General features: G+C 41.0%; 1 protein-coding gene across 2 annotated transcripts in view; it reads left to right on the top strand.

Annotated features, from left to right (window-relative positions):
- The first annotated feature begins 2,904 nt into the window (after positions 1 to 2,904).
- LOC114666543 (feline leukemia virus subgroup C receptor-related protein 2-like) overlaps positions 2,905 to 20,302 on the top strand; it is an 84,415-nt gene continuing 67,017 nt past the window's right edge. Inside the window, exon 1 of one of the 2 annotated variants that reach the window (XM_028821442.2) lies at positions 2,905 to 3,646. In XM_028821442.2, coding sequence (XP_028677275.1) covers positions 3,098 to 3,646 — 549 coding nt within the window. In that variant the 5' untranslated portion in view covers positions 2,905 to 3,097. The remainder of the gene's footprint in view (positions 3,647 to 20,302) is intronic. The other variant, XM_028821443.2, reaches the window with a different exon arrangement.

The following is a 20,302-nucleotide window of genomic DNA, read 5'->3' as shown; positions in this document are numbered from 1 at the left end:
TTTAAGTTAATGCTGTGCGCGTTGAATTTTCAGGTAACTTCGTTTAGAGGATTTCTTTCTTTCTATGTACAGTAGTCTCTTATTTCTAACTAGCTCTTTTCAATTTTTGAAAATGTAATTTAATTAGTTAGCTTTTTCTTGTTCCTAATCTGCACAATATAAACTTCCAATATATGCAACTTTTAGTATGTAACTTTTTCCGGTGGGGGGTGTATTTTACAGATTTGTACCTTTATCATTTTCTCCTTGCAACCCTTTGTTTTCTTAAGTTCAACACTTTATGATTAAAATCTTTTCTGCTTCAGGAACCTTGGTTCAGTTGCTCCACTGATCCGCTTTTTGTATGCAGTTTACATTTGTCTCATGTGTTTGATCAACTTTATTCCTGCTTTTTCAGCCTGCTCCCGTATCCCAAAAATGTACAGGAAACTGAAAGCGAATGTGGATTGCGTTGCCTTCAAGTTACATCACCGTTTTTTTCGAAACTTTGTACCAGTGCATGAATAGTATTTAATAGAAAATAAAAGTTTGGGGTCGGCACGGTGGCGCAGTGGGTAGTGCTGCTGCCTCGCAGTTAGGAGACCCAGGTTCACTTCCCGGGTCCTCCCTGCATGGAGTTTGCATGTTCTCCCCGTGTCTGCGTGGGTTTCCTCCGGGTACTCCGGTTTCCTCCCACAGTCCTAAGACATGCAAGTTAGGTGCTTTGGCGATTCTAAATTGTCCCTAGTGTGTGCTTGGTGTGTGTGTACGCACCCTGCGGTGGGCTAGCGCCCTGCCCAGGGTTTGTTCCTGCTTTGCGCCCTGTGTTGGGTGGGATTGGCTCCAGCAGACCCCCGTGACCCTGTAGTTAGGATATAGCGGGTTGGATAATGGATGGATGGATGGATAAAAGTTTGGAATATTACTGTACAGTTTGCACTTCGTGATATACACATACAAATACAGAACCGTCTGAATGTGCTCCCTGACTTACACTTGTGCCTCATCATTTATCGCTGTCTTTTGGACAAAAAAAGGAAAAAAAATAAACTGTTAAGGGCAGCACACAATTGATACAATTAATACTGCCAACACATACAGTCATAGGAAAAAGTTTGGGAACCCCTCTCAGCCTGCATAATAATTTACTTTCAACAAAAAAGATAACAGTGGTATGTCTTTCATTTCCTAGGAATATCTGAGTACTGGGATTTTTAGTGAAGCAGTATTTAGTTGTATGAAATTAAATCAAATGTGAAAAACTGGCTGTGCAAAAAATTTGGGTCCCCATGTAATTTTGCTGATTTGAATGCATGTCACTGCTCAATGCTGATTACTTGCAGCACCAAATTGGTTGGATTAGCTAATTAAGCCTTGAACTTCATAGACAGGTGTGTCCAATCATGAGAAAAGGTATTTAAGGTGGTCAATTGCAAGTTGTGCTTCCCTTTGACTCTCCTCCGAAGAGTGACAGGATGGGATCCTCAAAGCAACTCTCAAAAGAACTGAAAACAAAGATTGTTCAGTCTCATGGTTTAGGGGAAGGCTACAAAAAGCTCTCTCAGAGGTTTAAACTGTCAGTTTCAACTGTAAGGAACGTAATCAGGAAATGGAAGGCCACAGACACAGTTGCTGTGAAACACAGGTCTGGCAGGCCAAGAAAAATACAGGAGCGGCATATGCGCAGGATTGTGAGAATGGTTACAGACAACCCACAGATCACCTCCAAAGACTTGCAAGAACATCTTGCTGCAGATGGTGTATCTGTACATCGTTCTACAATTCAGCACAATTTGCACAAAGAACATCTGTATGGCAGGGTGATGAGAAAGAAGCCCTTTCTGCACTCACCACAACCAGAGTCGCTTGTTGTATGCAAATGCTCATTTAGACAAGCCAGATTCATTTTGGAACAAAGTGCTTTGGACTGATGAGACAAAAATTGAGTTATTTGGTCATAACAAAAAGTGCTTTGCATGATGGAAGAATAACATCGCATTCCAAGAAAAACACCTGCTACCTACTGTCAACTTTGGTGGAGGTTCCATCATGCTGTGGGGCTGTGTGGCTAGTTCAGGGACTGGGGCCCTTGTTAAAGTCAAGGGTTGGATGAATACAACCCAGTATCAACAAATTCTTCAGGATAATGTTCAAGCATCAGTCACAAAGTTGAAGTTACACAGGAGTTGAATATTCCAACAAGACAATGACCCAAAACACAGTTCGAATTCTACAAATGTATTCATGCAGAGGAGAAGTACAATTTTCTGGAATGGCCGTCACAGTCCCCTGACTTATCATTGAAAATCTTTGGGATGATTTGAAGCAGGCTGTTCATGCTCGGCAGCCATCACATTTACCTGAACTGGAGAGATTTTGTATGGAAGAATTGTCACAAAAATACCTCCATCCAGAATCCAGACACTCATCAAAGGCTATAGGAGGCGTCCAGAGGCTGTTATATTTGCAAAAGGAGGCTCAACTAAGTATTGATGTAATTTCTCTGTTGGGGTGCCCAAATTTATGCACTTGTCTAATTTTGTTATGATGCATATTGCATATTTTCTGTTAATCCAATAAACTTAATGTCACTGCTGAAATACTACTGTTTCCATAAGGCATGTCATATTAAAAGGAAGATGCTACTTTGAAAGCTCAGCCAATGATAAAGAAAAATGCAAAGAATTAAGAGGGGTTCCCAGACTTTTTCATATGACTGTACTAATGACAGTTTCTGAGTCTGTAGGCAGAACTTATCTTACAAGCGAGGTCCAACTTGCAGGGAAGGTAAGTGGGTACAAGCGACCTCCAGCAGCGGGTTTCAGCTTCTGTGGGCTTAAGACGAGTCACGTGCGAAGGCAGCGCTGCTGAGAATCTAGTGACACAAGGGCGGGACTCGTGGAGATTGACGGGAAGGCGGTGCTTATAGCGAGGTCGGAGTGGCTTATTAAAAAAGTTGAAGTAGCTGTGCCTTCGCTGTTAGAGTATGAACGTGGAAGCTTTGAGGAAGTTCCTAAACATTAAGATTTTGCTTTCAGAAGGAGATAATGTTTTGAACCGAGGTAACGAGTGTTGAATCCTTTTCGAGTGCGCCGCACTCCAGAAACTGTAAGTAAGCATGGCTGGAATTACTGAGAAAGTCGTTCCGCATTTGACAGAAGCGGACTCGGACTCTCGGCTGGAGGCACAAAAACTGGCGAATGGCCCCCGTAGTCATTCACCAGATACCCCTCAGCTATACAAGAGGCGTTGGGCTATAGTGTTCCTGTTCAGCGCGTATTCCCTGTGTAACGCCTTCCAGTGGATTCAGTACGGCATCATCAACAACATCTTCATGAAGTTTTATAGCGTCGAGTCCTTCACTATCGACTGGATGTCAATGATCTACATGCTAACTTACGTTCCACTGATTTTCCCAGTAACGTGGCTACTGGACAAGAAGGGGCTGCGGGTTATAGCTCTGGTGGGTTCGGCGCTGAATTGTGCGGGTGCTTGGATCAAGACTGCCAGCGTGAGACCGGACCTCTTCCCCGTCACGTTCTGTGGTCAGTTCGTCTGCGCGACGGCACAGGTCTTCATTCTGGGGATGCCGTCCCGTATAGCATCTGTTTGGTTTGGGGCACACGAAGTGTCTACCGCCTGCTCCATCGGAGTTTTCGGGAATCAGGTGAGTGGAACAGACGTCCAAGTGTGAGAAGTATTTGAATCATGACCGAGGGTGTGGGACATCAGTTAAGCAGACACATACAACTTCCAGACATTGCAAAAAGAGTTCCAAAAGTATTTTCTGTGTACTTTAACGTGTCTTTTCCCATCAAGTGACACTTATGAACCATATAATTAAAGGTAAGGAGAGATTAGTACAGTGAATCAAGTGGAGTGAGTTCGAATTGCTTGAGTTGATTTTGTACGTTCTTCCAGGTGCATACATGTTCTTGTTGTGTCCCAACGATACGAGTGTTAGATTATTTTCCAACTATAAACTGGCCGGTTGTGAGTCATTAGTGGTTTGTGCGTCAGCGTTTTTTTTATTGTGCACTTGTGCTTTTTTCAGAGTTGGTTTAACCCGCACCCCCTTCAATCATTTCTTATAGATCATGCCTTGTAGTCCTTGAAAACATCTTTACATCAAGATGTACCTTTATAGTACACAGGCTTTGAGATCTCGAGCATATGTTGGTGTGTTGGGTTCAAAGTGAGAATTATCTCTGGTTAACACGTCAGTCTGTGAGATTGGCATAAAACAGACTATATGCCCACCCACATTCTTAAATACTGAAACAAATCATTCACTAATCCTTCTATCCATTCATTTTAAAATCCATTTAATAGAGTAAAGTCTTGTGGTTTTCCCAAGCTATCAGTACGGAGTGCAAGGCAGGAACCAGTCCTGAATGAGGTGTCACTCAAGCATAAGGCACACACCTGCTTATACATATTATCTTCAACTACACCAATTTCAAGTCAATTAAATTGCAGCCCACATCACAGATGTGTGATGAAACTCATCTACCCAGAAGAAAATAAGTTTAGATCCTGTAGCTTTTTTCATATGTCTGGATGTTTACTTCCTAGCGCTGGCAAAAAGTACTGGAATGGATTCTCTCTGCTGTTTACATGGCTTGCCTTTGCCACACTACATGGAATTCTGTTTGCGACTTTGCAGTCTTGCTGATTTATAGTTGTCCCTGCCGCTGGTGATGGAATGCCAACTTATATTGTGGTTGACTCATTTCTGGCCAATGCAACCTTTTTTGTAGATTTCTAGAATAAGTACAAATAGCACATTTTTTTTACGCAGACACTTTCAAAAATTCAAAACAGATAGGTTTAATTTCACAGAGGCATTTGTCAACATTGTTTTCAGGGGAAAGAGATAAGAAGGTGTTGTGTGTAATTTTGAGAGTGAGAGGTAAAACTTACATTTTCAATTACTATTTTCCAGTCATACATTCCCCACATTGTTCATAGCAGAGCTGCCCTGTACCAGAGCATATTCAGCATAAGTACAGTGGGGCAAAAAAATATTTAGTCAGCCACCAATTGTGCAAGTTCTCCCACTTAAAAAGATGAGAGAGGCCTGTAATTTTCATCATAGGTATACCTCAACTATGAGAGACAAAATGAGAAAAAAAATCCAGAAAATCACATTGTCTGATTTTTAAAGAATTTATTTGCAAATTATGGTGGAAAATAAGTATTTGGTCACCTACAAACAAGCAAGATTTCTGGCTCTCACAGACCTGTAACTTCTTCTGTAAGAGGCTCCTCTGTCCTCCACTCGTTACCTGTATTAATGGCACCTGTTTGAACTCGTTACCAATATAAAAGACACCTGTCCACAACCTCAAACAGTCGCACTCCAAACTCCACTATGGCCAAGACCAAAGAGCTGTCAAAGGACACCAGAAACAAAATTGTAGACCTGCACCAGGCTGGGAAGACTGAATCTGCAATAGGTAAGCAGCTTGGTGTGAAGAAATCAACTGTGGGAGCAATTATTAGAAAATGGAAGACATACAAGACCACTGATAATCTCCCTCGATCTGGGGCTCTACGCAAGATCTCACCCCGTGGGGTCAAAATGATCACAAGAACGGTGAGCAGAACTCCCAGAACCACATGGGGGGACCTAGTGAATGACCTGCAGAGAGCTGGGACCAAAGTAACAAAGGCTACCATCAGTAACACACTACGCCGCCAGGGACTCAGATCCTGCAGTGCCAGACGTGTCCCCCTGCTTAAGCCAGTACATGTGCAGGCTGAAGTTTGCTAGAGAGCATTTGGATGATCCAGAAGAGGATTGGGAGAATATCATATGGTCAGATGAAAAAAACTACTTGTCGTGTTTGGAGGAGAAAGAATGCTGAGTTGCATCCAAAGAACACCATACCTTCTGTAAAGCATGGAGGTGGAAACATCATGCTTTGGGGCTGTTTTTCTGCAAAGGGACCAGGACGACTGATCTGTGTAAAGGAAAGAATGAATGGGGCCATGTATCGTCAGATTTTGAGTGAAAACCTCCATTGATGAAACGTGGCTGGGTCTTTCAGCATGACAATGATGCCAAACACACCGCCCGGGTAACGAAGGAGTGGCTTCGTAAGAAGCATTTCAAGGTCCTGGAGTGGCCTAGCCAGTCTCCAGATCTCAACCCCATAGAAAATCTTTGGAGGGAGTTGAAAGTCCGTGTTGCCCAGCGACAGCCCCAAAACATCACTGCTGTAGAGGAGATCTGCGTGGAGGAATGGGCCAAAATACCAGCAACAGTGTGTGAAAACCTTGTGAAGACTTACAGAAAACGTTTGACCTCTGTCATTGCCAACAAAGGGTATATAACAAAGTATTAAGATGAACTTTTGTTGTTGACCTAATACTTTTTTTCCACCATAATTTGCAAATAAATTCTTCAAAAATCAGACAATGTGATTTTCTGGAATTTGTTTTTCTCATTTTGTCTCTCATAGTTGAGGTACACCTATGATGAAAATTACAGGCCTCTCTCATCTTTTTAAGTGGGAGAACTTGCACAATTGGTGGCTGACTAAATACTTTTTTGCCCCACTGTACGTACAACTCTGGAAGAGATGCTGGTCAACTGCAGAAGATTCACACCTTCAACCACCTTCACATTTGCTGGGGAAATGTACCTGGCATATCTCCACACAGGCAGATTAAATCTCTCAAATGACTTTAGAAAATAGTAAAGAAAAACCTGCATTTTTAATAGGAAGTTATTTAAAAAAGGCAATGCAATGCTCTGAGACACTGGATTTATTAATAATGTATCCAATACATTATTCAATGTGTAAATGTATATGGAATCAATTTACATTTAGTGGAGAAAACACATTACAAGAAAGGTAAATGAGAGTACAGTACATTTATAAAATATCCAAACACATTTTAGAATTAACTCTCAGCTTCTCTTAGGCTTAGAGACAGTAAACAACATTTTATTTGTAAAGTTAAATTTTACATACTCCAGTGAGTAAATAGTAACTTTTTAACCTTCTTTAAAATAATTATTTTGCTGTGTATAAGTAGGATATTTCACCATTAATGCTAGACTGAGGGGAGGCTCCAGCGAACAGTTTCAAAGTTCATACTGGTGAACTACAGGCCATTAGTTTTACTTTCAAATTCCACAATCCCTAATTACAGTAGGTATCAAAGGAGTTTTGTCGTAAGCTGTAAACACTTTTTTTGATAACTGACAAGTAATGCAAACATGCCTATGACTCCAGCACCCGAAGTTGCATTACTGTAATCCCGTTTTTTTTTCTTTTAATTTTAAAATTATATAATACCTTAAATAGTAAGGCCAGTGTGATAAGCGATTTTCTTCTGTGTGGCAGCAAGCCATCAGAGACAAGAGGCAGTACAAATACACTAGTCCTCCACCCATGTGTTTGTAAATTAAGGTGACTGTTTGTTTTGAATAATCATTTTATTATGTAAACATTTCTTAGTGTAGTTGTTTTTGTTGTATCATCATGCAGTACAATCTACTTCATGACTATGCCTGTGAGTAAGTGTTTTACCAGGCTAGTTTACATCTAACACTATCACAAATTATTTTATCCAAAGTGTAAAAAAAAAAACTCGCTGCTTATGATGTACAGAATACAAACAGACAAAACATTAGGGCAGTATATTACAGAGGCAAGGTGAAGATGAAAAGAAAGCCAATGTGCTGAAATCACACAGTATATTTGTTACATTGTCATAATGAATTTTAAAATGATAGCCTCTGAAGTGAAATTTTAACAAGCTGAATTATGTTAATGTGTACAGAGAGAATAATGAAGATATTAGCTATTTAACAGTTTTTATAGACTACCTTCTTCCTCTATAGTCTCAAAATACTACCTGACAGTGAAAGAATGCCTCACAAACCTATTTCTGAGTGTGAGATGGATTTTACATGAAATGAAGCTTTCCCTGTAACCGAGATGTCAAAAGGGACTCCAACATTCGCAAGAGTTGATTTACTTATAGTTAGTTGACTCATTGTGTGGTGTAATGATATATACTCAAAAAGCATGGCCAGAACAGCCATATCTTTTGTCCAACATAATAATTAAACACATTCAATAAATGTATTATTTTTTTATAAATAAATAAAAAATTTCAATCATCAAAATTCAATAACCAATTAAAGAGGCAGATTAAAGACTGAAGCTAATAGGTATTGCAGAAAACAGAAAATAATCAAACCATTCAGAAATGGAAACATAAGAAAAGAAACTTTAAAGAAGAACTTCTAAACAGAAGAAAAGAAAAGAAGAATAAAAGAGCTGAAATGAACAATAAAGCAAAGAAAATTAACGTCTAAAGCCAGTACTACACAAATTCTAATTCAAAAATCCTTCATAACAAGCTTAGAAGAATCCAAAAGCCAAAATGGCCAAAGATCGCAAACCTTAAACAAGAAAAAGAAGTACAAAAGACCACTTTACAAAAGCAAACGAAAGCACAACAATAGCTTGTGATGTACAGGTTTCTTATATAAGACGTTTAGGGTAACTGCTGATGTTTTTAACATAGCACCTGAAGGACCCAGTTGACAAGAATAAGGGTAAGGGAGCAGGGATAAATAGAACACTCCAAACACAATAAAGACAAACCAAAAAGCAGGTGAATGTGAAAAAAAGTAAAAACAAATAGTAAAAATAAAAACATTGAAAAAGACAGAACAATGCTGAAATCCTGACAATAGGAGAGCCGGTAGGGTTGGTCTTATTTTGGCTTGTGCCCAAACAAATCTGTTGAGGAAGCAGTCCTTGTTGTTCTACCTTTTATTTTACTTGTCTTTTTAAAAATATTTTCCAGACATCCTTTAAGTGAAACTGGTAACCATGCTATGAATAGTTAGGCGAGAGCATCTGGAGCAGGGTGACTTTCCCCTTAGCAAAGTGTCCAGGAGCTAGAGCTAAAGTAGCAGATGGTGATTGATTTTGAGTTTGCTCCTCAGGACAATTAGAGACTTCATAAAAGAGAACTAGAGCCAGTGCCATATAACTGCTATAAATGGCTGTATGTATGTGTTGCTTATGTAGTGTATTACTAAAATAAATGGAAAGTAATTTTTTTTTTTTTGTTCTTTATTTTGCCTTATACAATTTCTTGTATTAGGAATTTGGTAGTTTTCGCATACCCCTTGGGGTCAGAGCGCAGGGTCAGCCATTGTACAGCGCCCCTGGAGCAATTACAGGTTAAGGGCCTTGCTCAAGGGCCCAGCAGAGCAGGATCTCTTTTGGCAGTGACGGGGATTCAAACCGGCAACCTTCGGGATACCAGCGCAGATCCTTAGCCTCAGAGCCACTGCTTTTATTAATTTGAACATCATTTTATTGTCACCATCCTTTATGTAAAAGATCAACTATAATCTTATTCTATGAATTTTCTTAATTTATCCCTCCCAATGTTGATGTTAAATGCATTGGAATACTAAATTGTCATGTTGTGTGTGTGAATGTGCTCTGTAATAAGCTTATCTCACATCCATGGCTGCTTGCTTCCTGGGTCTCATCTAGTTTCCCCTGCAACTCTGTATTAGAATATTCGCAAATTTTTAAAAGATAACAATCTTATACTGTTAACTAACATAACTACATTAAAGAAGAATGAAATCAGGAGTTCAGTGCAGGGGTCTGCAGGTGTGATTTAAAAAAAGCAAAAGTATGCATGCTGTTTTTCTTTTGTTCTTTAATCAGAATTACTCACTTGTTCTTGTTTGTTAAGCTTGTTGACTAGTTGTAAATCGTCTTCATACACCCACATGGCAAAGTTAATGAAACAGCACACTTACCATCCAGCTGCAAGAAAGTTGGAAGTGTATTTGATTGTGGTAGTATTAGATCAGTTCCACATGGACCTTAGTCCTCGGTTCTTTCCATAGAGTGGATATTGGGCAGATGTCTAGGTGTTATAAATACGTGGAATGCTTATTTTATAACAGTCTAATATATCTGTAGTAATTAAAAAGTACTTTACTCTGATACAGTAAATGTCACATTGCAGGCTCCTTGTGCACTATTTAGACCCTTAGAGAACCACTTATATACTTTTTCAGTCTAGATTGGTAATGTAACATTTTAGGTAATATAAGCTAGCCAATTATCTAAATTATCCCTTTCATAAACCATCATCAGCACATCACTCATAGTTTATTTAATGTGAAATATAAGTGAAAACTGGCCCTTGTTTGTTTAAAAAACACCCACTAAAAACAATATCTGTGATAGAGTTTACCGAGGTTACTATCTGAAGTCAGTTTTTTGACTTTTTTTTTTTTTGGGTAACATCCTTGTTAATGGGCATTGCGAAAAATGTAGAGCTTTGACTGCTACAAATCAGTAATTTGGCTTGAATTGTTTCAGAACAACTGTGACAATAGCAATTGCGACTTTGTTTATTTGAGAACAACCATAGCAATGACAACTATGGCTTCATTTGCTTAAACATTGACTGTAGCAACCACTGTGGCCTTGCTTGTTTCAAAACGACTGTGGTAACTATGCCAAGAATTTGTTTATTTCAAAATGAAGACAATGCTTTAGAGTTATTTACAATATATTAATGGTAATAACTAGAAAACAAAAAAGTAACTGATCTGGGTAAATTAGCATATCTCTTTTAGATTTACATCATTGGCAGGATTGACAGTTTTAAGAAAACATGTTTTTTATCATATATTTCTGTTGGGACAGACACTTTTGACCCAGTGTGTTGTGACTCATTTATAATTAGTATTTACTGCTATTTCATCAGCTTTTAGTCGCAATTGTCAAGGAGGGGAGACTTGTTTTTTTGGAGGTGCATGGACTAGGACTCTGAAGTTTTTAAATCTTACCTTTATCTGCATTGCCAGTTGAAGCCCATTTGGAGCCTTAGGTGGAGTGGATATAGCCTATAGTAGGTAGTCGGTATTATTATACTGTATTTCTGTATGTTTCAATATGCTGTCTCACACTTAGTGCCCTTAATGCCATTCTATCTAGCAGTTCGTCTGTTGTCTAAATGAAGAAGTATAACAGACCATCAAGGACATTCCATTAACTTGTTAGCTTATAGGGGGTAAAGCAGAATCTTCCATTATCTATGTGAAACCTAAATTCTATTCAAATTAATCAATAGCTGTGTTAAATGTACTATTCTCATTAACTTCAGAGATTTGATTCTTACATTGGAGCTTTATTAAAGTTCATAAAGTGCAGACATTGTAATTGTCTCAGCCATAAACTGCTTTCGCGTCTTAAATAGTTATGTGCTGTAGACCAGTATTTAATACATGGAAATCATTAGGTATCAGACCTTTCTGAGACCTCGGTAATGACAATGTGCAGTCGTTCTTTGAACAGCTGCATTTCAAATATACACTTTCAATAATATTACTCTTTATATTCATATTAGAAATTTTGTTGAAAGGAATTTGATTGGCTATTTACTCCATCAAGTATTATTCTTAGTTATGTGCTAGCTGGTAATAAGGAACATCAAGATAGTATTTCTAGATTTTTTTAAGTAGTTGCAAGGTGCACGGATATAGGTAACGATTGGACCTGTCAATTAAAATCTCAGGTAACGAACGTATATGAGCCATTCATAACATACATCTGTCTCAAATCTCTGCAAAACTCTAGGTAGTTCATCTTAAAAGTTTACAACACACATCAATCAATATGTAAATTATGTAAATTTTAAAGTACAGTAGCATAACTGTAAATAATGTCATTAAGTACCATACTTACAAATTTTGTTTTGGGATTGTCACAAACTTGGCCTATTTTTGGTGGAACATAGTTTGTTATTTGTCAGATAGCACTTGACTTTACTGAGACTACGTTTCAAGTCAAAGTTATTTGTTCACAATATGGTATACAGTCATCCCTCACCTATCGCGGGGGTTACGTTCCAGAGACCCCCGCGATAGGTGAAAATCCGGGAAGTAAAAACCATATGTTTATATGGTTATTTTTATATTGTCACGCTTGGGTCACAGATTTGCACAGAAACACAGGAGGTTGTAGAGAGACAGGAACTTTATTCAAACACTGCAAACAAACATTTGTCTCTTTTTCAAAAGTTTAAACTGTGCTCCATGACAAGACAGAGATGACAGTTCCGTCTCACAATTAAAAGAATGCAAAGAATCCTTCTTCAAAGGAGTGCACGTCAGGAGCAGAGAATGTTAGAAAGAGAGAGAGAAAAGCAAACAATCAAAAATCAATAGGTGCTATTTTGGGCTTTTAAGTATGTGAAGCACCGTGCGGGAAGCATATCGCGCAACAAAGCAGCCACAAGTAAGCCCAGCAAGGAAGGGAGCAATGTGAAGGTAGTCTTTCAGCGTTTTTTGAGGAGTGTACATATCCTCTAGGGGTGCAAACAGCTCCCCTGCTCACGATGTGTTTGAGGAGTTTTATTTAATATGTGCTCTGATTGGGTAGCTTCTGAGCCATCTGCCAATAGCATCTCTTGTATGAAATCAACTGGGCAAACCAACTGAGGAAGCATGTACCAGAAATTAAAAGACCCATTGTTCACTGAAACCCACGAACCAGCGAAAAAGCCGTGATATATATTTAAATATGCTTACATATAAAATCCGCAAAAAATTTGAAGCGTGATATAGCGAGGGATTACTGTATATTAATTTACTACATTATACTGTGTTCTGTGTTTACACATTAAAGAAAAGTTTAGCTTTTTTTGGGGTTTAATGTGGGTTTAAAGGGGCATCAGTCCAAACATGAAAAAAAAGCTTAACAAATGCTGTACATTCTTTTTTCAAGGCAAGAGTATTATTTAGCATTGAACTGTGTCTTAAGATTGCACAATACTGTAAATAAATGAATTTATGTAGTTTAAAGAGCAAGGAAAAAAGCAGAACATTTTTGTGAGATTCAGCCATTTTTTAAAAGAGACCAGCTTGCACTTTCTCAGTGCTCGTCTCCCTTAGCAGCTACATTTTAACCACAGGGCCATGATTTCCTGTAGCATATGCTTTTCACCTTGAAAAATCATCTCCATGCACTGCTTTTAATATTAATGATGCCTGGGTATAGCAAGTATAGCAGGTATAATTGCTATACCTGTTCTTTAGACTTGTAGACAATAATTGCTAAAAATTGTCACATTTTACAATCACAGTTCTTTGCTATGTGTGATGAAGTACATCATAATCAAACCTGAAAAAATTTCACTGCTCTGCTTATTTTCAGAAAAAGCACCTGCAGGAGGGTGGCGATTGTGGATACATACTGTAGATGTTGCTACAGAATTCTGTATTAACATGGGATAGCACCAGTAGTGATTGGGGCAATGTTATAATAATAATTGCTGTAATGATTATTTGTGAGGATGATTTAGGGTGTCCTCACACTAGGCACGTTTGTTCTATACTATGTATGCGATTGTCCCCCCTCCCTACTCCCCCACTGGCCTCCACTCACATTGTGTGTAACGTTATGGGCCTGGGCACACTTTTGTCAAGACTATGTAACTTCATGTAAAGCCAAAACAAGAATTGAACACTGTGTGACAACAAAATGCCATCAATCCATCCATCCTCTTCCGCTTATCCGAGATCGGGTCGTGGGGGCAGCAGCTTGAGCAGAGATGCCCAGACTTCCCTCTCCCCGGCCACTTCTACTAGCTCTTCTGGAGGAATCCCGAGGTGTTCCCAGGCCAGCCGAGAGACATAGTCCCTCCAGCATGTCCTGGGTCTTCCTCGGGGCCTCCTCCTGGTTAGATGTGCCTGGAACACCTCATCAGGGAGGCGTTCAGGAGGCATCCTGATCACATGCCCAAGCCACCTCATCTGACTCCTCTCGATGCGGAGGAGCAGTGGCTCCACTCTGAGCTCCTCCCGGATGACTGAGCTTCTCACCCTATCACCTCCGAGTCCCCAGGCTCTGCTTCCTCATTGGAAGGCATGTTAGTGGGATTGAGGAGGTCTTCAAATTACTCCCTCCATGACCCACAACGTCCCGAGTAGAGGTCAGCAGCGCACCATCCCTACTATATACAGTGTTGACACTGCACTGCTTCCCCCACCTGAGACGCTGGATTGTGGACCAGAATCTCCTTGAAGCTGTCCGGAACCCGTTCTCCATGGCCTCCCCAAACTTCTCCCATGCCCGAGTTTTTGCCTCAGCAACCACCGAAGCCGCATTCCGCTTTCCTGCAGGTACCTATTAGCTGCCTCCGGAGTCCCATAGGACAAAAAGGTCCTGTATGACACCTTCTTCAGCTTGACGGCATCCCTCACCACCAGTGTCCACCAACGGGTTTGGAGATTGCTGCCACAACAGGCACCAATCACCTTACGGCCACAGCTCCGGTCAGCCACCTCAACAATAGAGGCACGGAACATGGCCCTTTAGGACTCAATGTTCCCCACCTCCCTCGGGACGTGGTTAAAGTTCTGCAGGTGGTGGTAGTTGAAGCTACTTCTGACAGATGTTCCCAGCAGACCCTGACAATGTGTTTGGGTCTACCAGGCCTGACCGGCATCCTCCTCCACCATCGAAGCCAACTCACCACCAGGTGGTGATCAGTTGACAGCTCCGGCCCTCTCTTCACCTGAGTGTCCAAGACATGTGGCCGCAAGTCCGACGACACGACCACGAAGTCGATCATCGAACTGAGGCCTAGGGTGTCCTGGTGCTAGGTGCACATATGGACACCCCTATGCTTGAACATGGTGTTCATTATGGACAATCCGTGATCCATATTACTAACCGAGAATGCTAAACCGGATGATGGACGCAGGCACATCCGGCAATGGGCCGTAGCTGCAAAAAGACGTACTGCGCAGGCGCAAAAACAGTCCGCGAGAGTCGGCTGAGGAGCCGAGAAAGGCGGACAAAAGAGGGCGAGAGAGGCGGATGAGGGTCCGCAAGAGGCGGACGAGACCACAGAAAAAAGGAGTGAGCACATACAAGTAGTCAAACGCGGGCAAAGCACGAAACACATTGCACACAAAACTAAACACACCAAAAAAAAGAACAGACGAGCGCACAACAGCAATGCATGACCACACCCCCCCCACCCTACAGGCACTGGACGGGACGGGACGGGACACACACCAAGAGGGGGATTCAACAAGCCCATGGAAGACAAAAAAAAGAACACAAAAACAACCCACAGACCCTACAAAAAAGGGACGGGACACACACAAAGAGGGGGATTCAAACAAGACACAGGAACACAAAAAGAAAGAAGACGCTCGCGCAACAACAACCCCCCCCCCACACATCCATAAGAAGTGACACCCAAAGCCACATATTCTAAAGTGAACGTCAACACCTTCACACTAGGCAGCATAGGTGTCGGCATAGGTGTCAGCATAGGTGGATGTCCTTTCAATAAAGCACTATTAACCGTTCAACTGCAGAAAAGGATACATATTAACAGTGAGTGCGATCCTCCTTATTACTTATCCATATTTCGCATGCTGAGAAAGAAACAAGTCATGAATACACGGTCACGGGTACAAAACGATTTGCGTGTCAAAGTGCTGCATCGAAAGAAGCACGATTTCAAACCGAAAGAGCTCGCGTATCAGACATACAAAAAAGGGAGCGAAGAGACAGAATAAATGAACGGAGACGTGCAAAGCGCAAATGAACTGACAGAAAAAAAAAGCAAGACGCGAAAAGCACAAAGCTCAAATGACCGACATACAAAAACGGACAAGGCTCGATACAAACAATGCACGGCGTAGACTGAAACGGACTTTGCGCAAAGCGGAGGCGAATAAAAAAAAAGAATAAAATAGCGCGTCCCAAATACTGGACATGCAACAAAAAGGCAATCAAACGCAAAAAGCAAAACATGCCCGTCGCGGACATCAACGCCACACACCTGTTAAACGCTTACGCCAAATGGCTGAAAACGCCTTCAATGAGGAATCCACTATTGAGGAAAATTCATTGGGATTAATGAATGTCATTTGCAATCATTGTCATTCACTTAACTTCACAGAAGAAACAACTGGCAATACAAATAATGAATTTACACGTTGTTGTCAAAAAGGTCAGATTAGACTGCCTCCTTTACATTCATATCCTGAATATCTAAAGAAGCTTCTAACTAACGAAGTACCTGAAAGTAAAAACTTTATGAACTGCATTAGATCCTACAATAGTTCATTTGCTTTTGCATTTACCAGAGTACATATCAGGCCACCAAAAGGCAATGGCCCATACTGCTTTCGCATATGTGGACAAATATTGCATCGCATTGGAACAGTGCACCCTGAAACAAATCAACAACGCAAATATGCACAAATCTACATCCTAGATCCAGATAAGGCAATCTATCAACGCATGAACCTTCCTGAAAACAAACAATGCACAGAGCTTATAATGAGAAACGTCACTCATGTCATAAACAATCACCCATTAGCTAAGTCTATAAAAATGCTACACGAAGTTGAAAAGGATGCAAATACAAAAGCGAATGCAGAAGGTATAGCGGCAACTACAATTGCTTTGGTCTTGATAAAGGACAAAGAACAAGATCCAAGACGATACAATCTGCCCGTCGTTAATGAAGTGGCAATTGTCTTTCAAAGTAAAGATGGTGAGCCTCCATTTCACAGAGATATTGTTCTACATTTACGTCCTGATAAAAACAACACACCTACATTCCAACGCATAGACATTTGCTTTCCGCTTCTTGATACTTTAACATACCCCATATTATTTCCAACTGGACAGGAAGGATGGAGAGCTACAATTTCAAGAATTAAAAAACAGCAGGCACAGAGACGATCACGTGTATCCATGAATTTATCTCAGACGACTTAGTAAAAGAGATATTTGGAACAGCAATCACATTAGACCAAATACCCCTTTTAACACAACGCACTATATTATGTCCAAAAAATATTAATGTTAATCACATTAATAACCAGGTCATTTCATTACTTCCTGGAGAGACACAGCTCTTTCTAAGCTCTGACAAAGTTGACTCTGATGACGACAATGAACATATAAATTTCCCCTTAGAATATTTGAACACTATTAACCCAGCCGGATTACCACAACACAACCTTGCCCTTAAAAACGTAACAATAATCATGCTATTAAGAAACCTTAACACAAAACAGGGTTTATGCAATGGCACACGGTTAGTCGTCAACACCATGACACACAATGTTATTCAAGCAACAGTTCTTACAGGATCACATGCTAACAATACTGTTCTCATTCCTAGAATTGACCTTACGAGTTCTGACCTAGATTTACCTTTTACACTTAAACGCCGACAGTTCCCCATTAAACCTACATTTGCCATGACCATCAACAAATCACACGGACAAACCATGCACAAGGTTGGCATCTACCTCTCTGAACCCGTTTTTGGACATGGACAACTTTATGTTGCCTTCTCACGAGTTCGACTTTCATCTGACGTTAGACTTAAAATTATAAATGATCCATGCCAAGGAAGACTCATTCAAGGACAAGACACCATCTTTACTACTAATGTTGTATACAAAGAAATATTCCAATAAAACATTAATATATGCCAAACACTCGATTTGTTATTTCTATGCGCATCATCCAAAGCTGCACACTATTCTATTTCTAATTCATACATCTCACTCTTTGTCGTGTCCCAACGCCAGGGGTTGGCGAGCGAAGCGAGCAGGGGGCGGAGCCCCCTAGTGAGCACAGAAGTCCAATAACAAAACACCACTCAGGTTCAGATCGGGGGGGCCATTCCTCCCAATCTTGCCCTTCCAGATCTCATTATCATTGCCCTTGTGAGCATTGAAGTCTCCCAGCAGATGAGGGAGTCCCCAGAAGGTGTGCCCTCTAGTACCCCCTACAGGGACTCCAAAAAGTGTGTGTACTCCAGACTGCTGTTCGGTGCATACGCGCAAACAACAGTTAGGACCCGTCCCCCCACCCAAAGGCGGAGGGAGGCTACCCTCTCGTCTACTGGGGTGAACCCCAATGAACAGGCTCCAAGTTGGGGGGCAATAAGTATGCCCACACCTGCTCGGCACCTCTCACTGGGAGCAAATCCAGAGTGGTAGAGAGTTCAGCCCCTCTCAAGGAGATTGGCTCCAGAGTTCACGCTGTGCGTCGAGGTGAGCCCGACTATATCTAGCCGGAATCTCTCGACCTCGCACACTAGCTCAGGCTCCTTCCCCTTCAGAGAGGTGATATTCCACGTCTCAAGAGCCAGCTTCTGTAGCCGAGGATCGGACCGCCAAGGTCCCCGCCTTTGGCCACCACCCAACTCACACTGCACCCAACCTCCTTGGCCCCTCCTACAGGTGGTGAGCTCATGGGAAGGGGGACACACGTTGCCTCTTTGGGCTGTGCCCAGCTGAGCCCCATGGGTGCAGGCCTGGCCACCAGGCACTCGCCATCAAGCCCCACCTCCAGGCCTGGCTCCAGAGGGAGGCCCCGGTGACCCGCGTCTGGGCGAGGGAAAATGCCGTCCAAAGTTTTTATTCATCATTGTAGGTTTTCTGAACCACTCTTTGTCTCATCCCTCACCAATACCAGTGTGTCTTGGGTGACCCTACCATGGGCATAAAGCCCCCGACAACAGTGCTCCTATGATCATTGGGACACACAAACCCCTCCACCACGTTAAGGTGGCGGCTCGAGGACGAGGCATGTCAAAATGATTTTACTTATTTTGTGGTTGGTTTGGAGTCATGTAGGGCAGGATAATGCTCTACCCTCTTACAGATTTATTAGTGTGCAGCACAGCATTTTGCTGTTAATCATGCTGCATGTCTGAGAAGATTTTCACAGTGACAAATGATGTTAAGGGAGGAATTTGTAGATTTTCTTGCCAACTACAATTGACATTCATGTGTAAAGTGAGAATAAAAACCTGTATTTAACTCAAAGGATATTGAATGAAATGATGAACAAGCCAGTTTCCCTTCCAGTTCATATGCGCCGATGATTTCCGCACGTGTTCAGTCTCTCCCTGTGCATTCCCTGTGCAGTGAGAGAGCGTGAGAGAGCGAGCGAGTGAGAGCGAGAGAGAGAGAGTGAGAGAGAGAGAGAGCAAGAGAGCCCAAGCAGAAGAAGTAAACATTACAGAAGAAGTAAGTAAACATTTAGTTTACTATTACACTGTGCATCCTATGGTATAATTAACTATTTTTGTGCTTAAAAATCTTTAAAAAACATATATATATTTACATACAGCTCGTATGGTCCGGAACAGGTTAACTGTATTTACATACAACCCTATGGGGGAAATTACTTCGGGTCACGACCAAATCGGGTTGCGACCAGAGTTTTTGAACGAATTACGGTTGTGACCCGAGGTTCCACTATAATGTCTTTTCTGTGCTTGGGCACATTTAGCGATCACACTGTTCCTGAATGCTACTGAACTTCCAAGTGGGCCAGGGCTTGGTACGGTGATCTCGGAACGGAGCCATCACACTAGTCAAACAAACTAGACTTGGTGTGGTTACATATGGACAAACATGCTTGGGCATGGAACGTATTGCCAGTGTGAGTACACCCTTATAGTTGCTATGTTTCACAACTTAGAACTACCTCATCATATTATGGATTTCAGTCAATGTCTACAAAGAAGAAACAGTGAAAGTTACTAACTATTTTTACTTGATAAATAAGTTGTCTCCACGTTTCTTTTATTACCGTATCCTCAGCAAGAGTAACTCGTCATGTGTTATAAAATTCAAAAACAGCTTTGTGGCGCTTTAGTCTCTTTTGTTGTAGTTCAGTTCTATTGCATAATCTGCTACCCAATATATTTTTATCTTTTGTGTACAAAACATTTCACAGGAAGTGTGTAATGCAGAGTGTTGATTTACATTGTGAACTTTGCATCAGCATTATAGTTGTACAGTATACTGGTACTGAAAAGTACAGAAAAACACAATTTGTAAAATGGTATGGTACTAGCATTTTTCTAATTTTGGTATCTGAAGTAAATGTTATTTTTCAAGCACTGCATGCTCATTCGTTTATTAGGATGATTGCAGCTGCCGATTACATTACATATAGCTCATTTCCTTAAATGGACATCCCCCTGCCCCCCACTCGCCAGACGTATATATATATATATATATATATATATATATATATATATATATATATATATATATATATATATATATATATATTGTTGCAGATAGAGTCTTTGTTCACCTCTTGGACCCTCAGGTACCACTCCAGACACGTTGTAAAAGCACAAGACTTCTTTATTTTCTTGTACAGTGCACAAAGCACCCTCCACTCCACAGTCATATAATTACAATAAACTCTCAATAACAATACTCTTTCTTCCTCGCCCAGAC

Source organism: Erpetoichthys calabaricus, chromosome 16, assembly GCF_900747795.2.
Source record: "Erpetoichthys calabaricus chromosome 16, fErpCal1.3, whole genome shotgun sequence".
Classification (NCBI taxonomy): domain Eukaryota; kingdom Metazoa; phylum Chordata; class Cladistia; order Polypteriformes; family Polypteridae; genus Erpetoichthys; species Erpetoichthys calabaricus.
The sequence above is the reverse complement of the archived record's forward strand: the minus strand, read 5'-3'. Positions and strand labels throughout refer to the sequence as shown.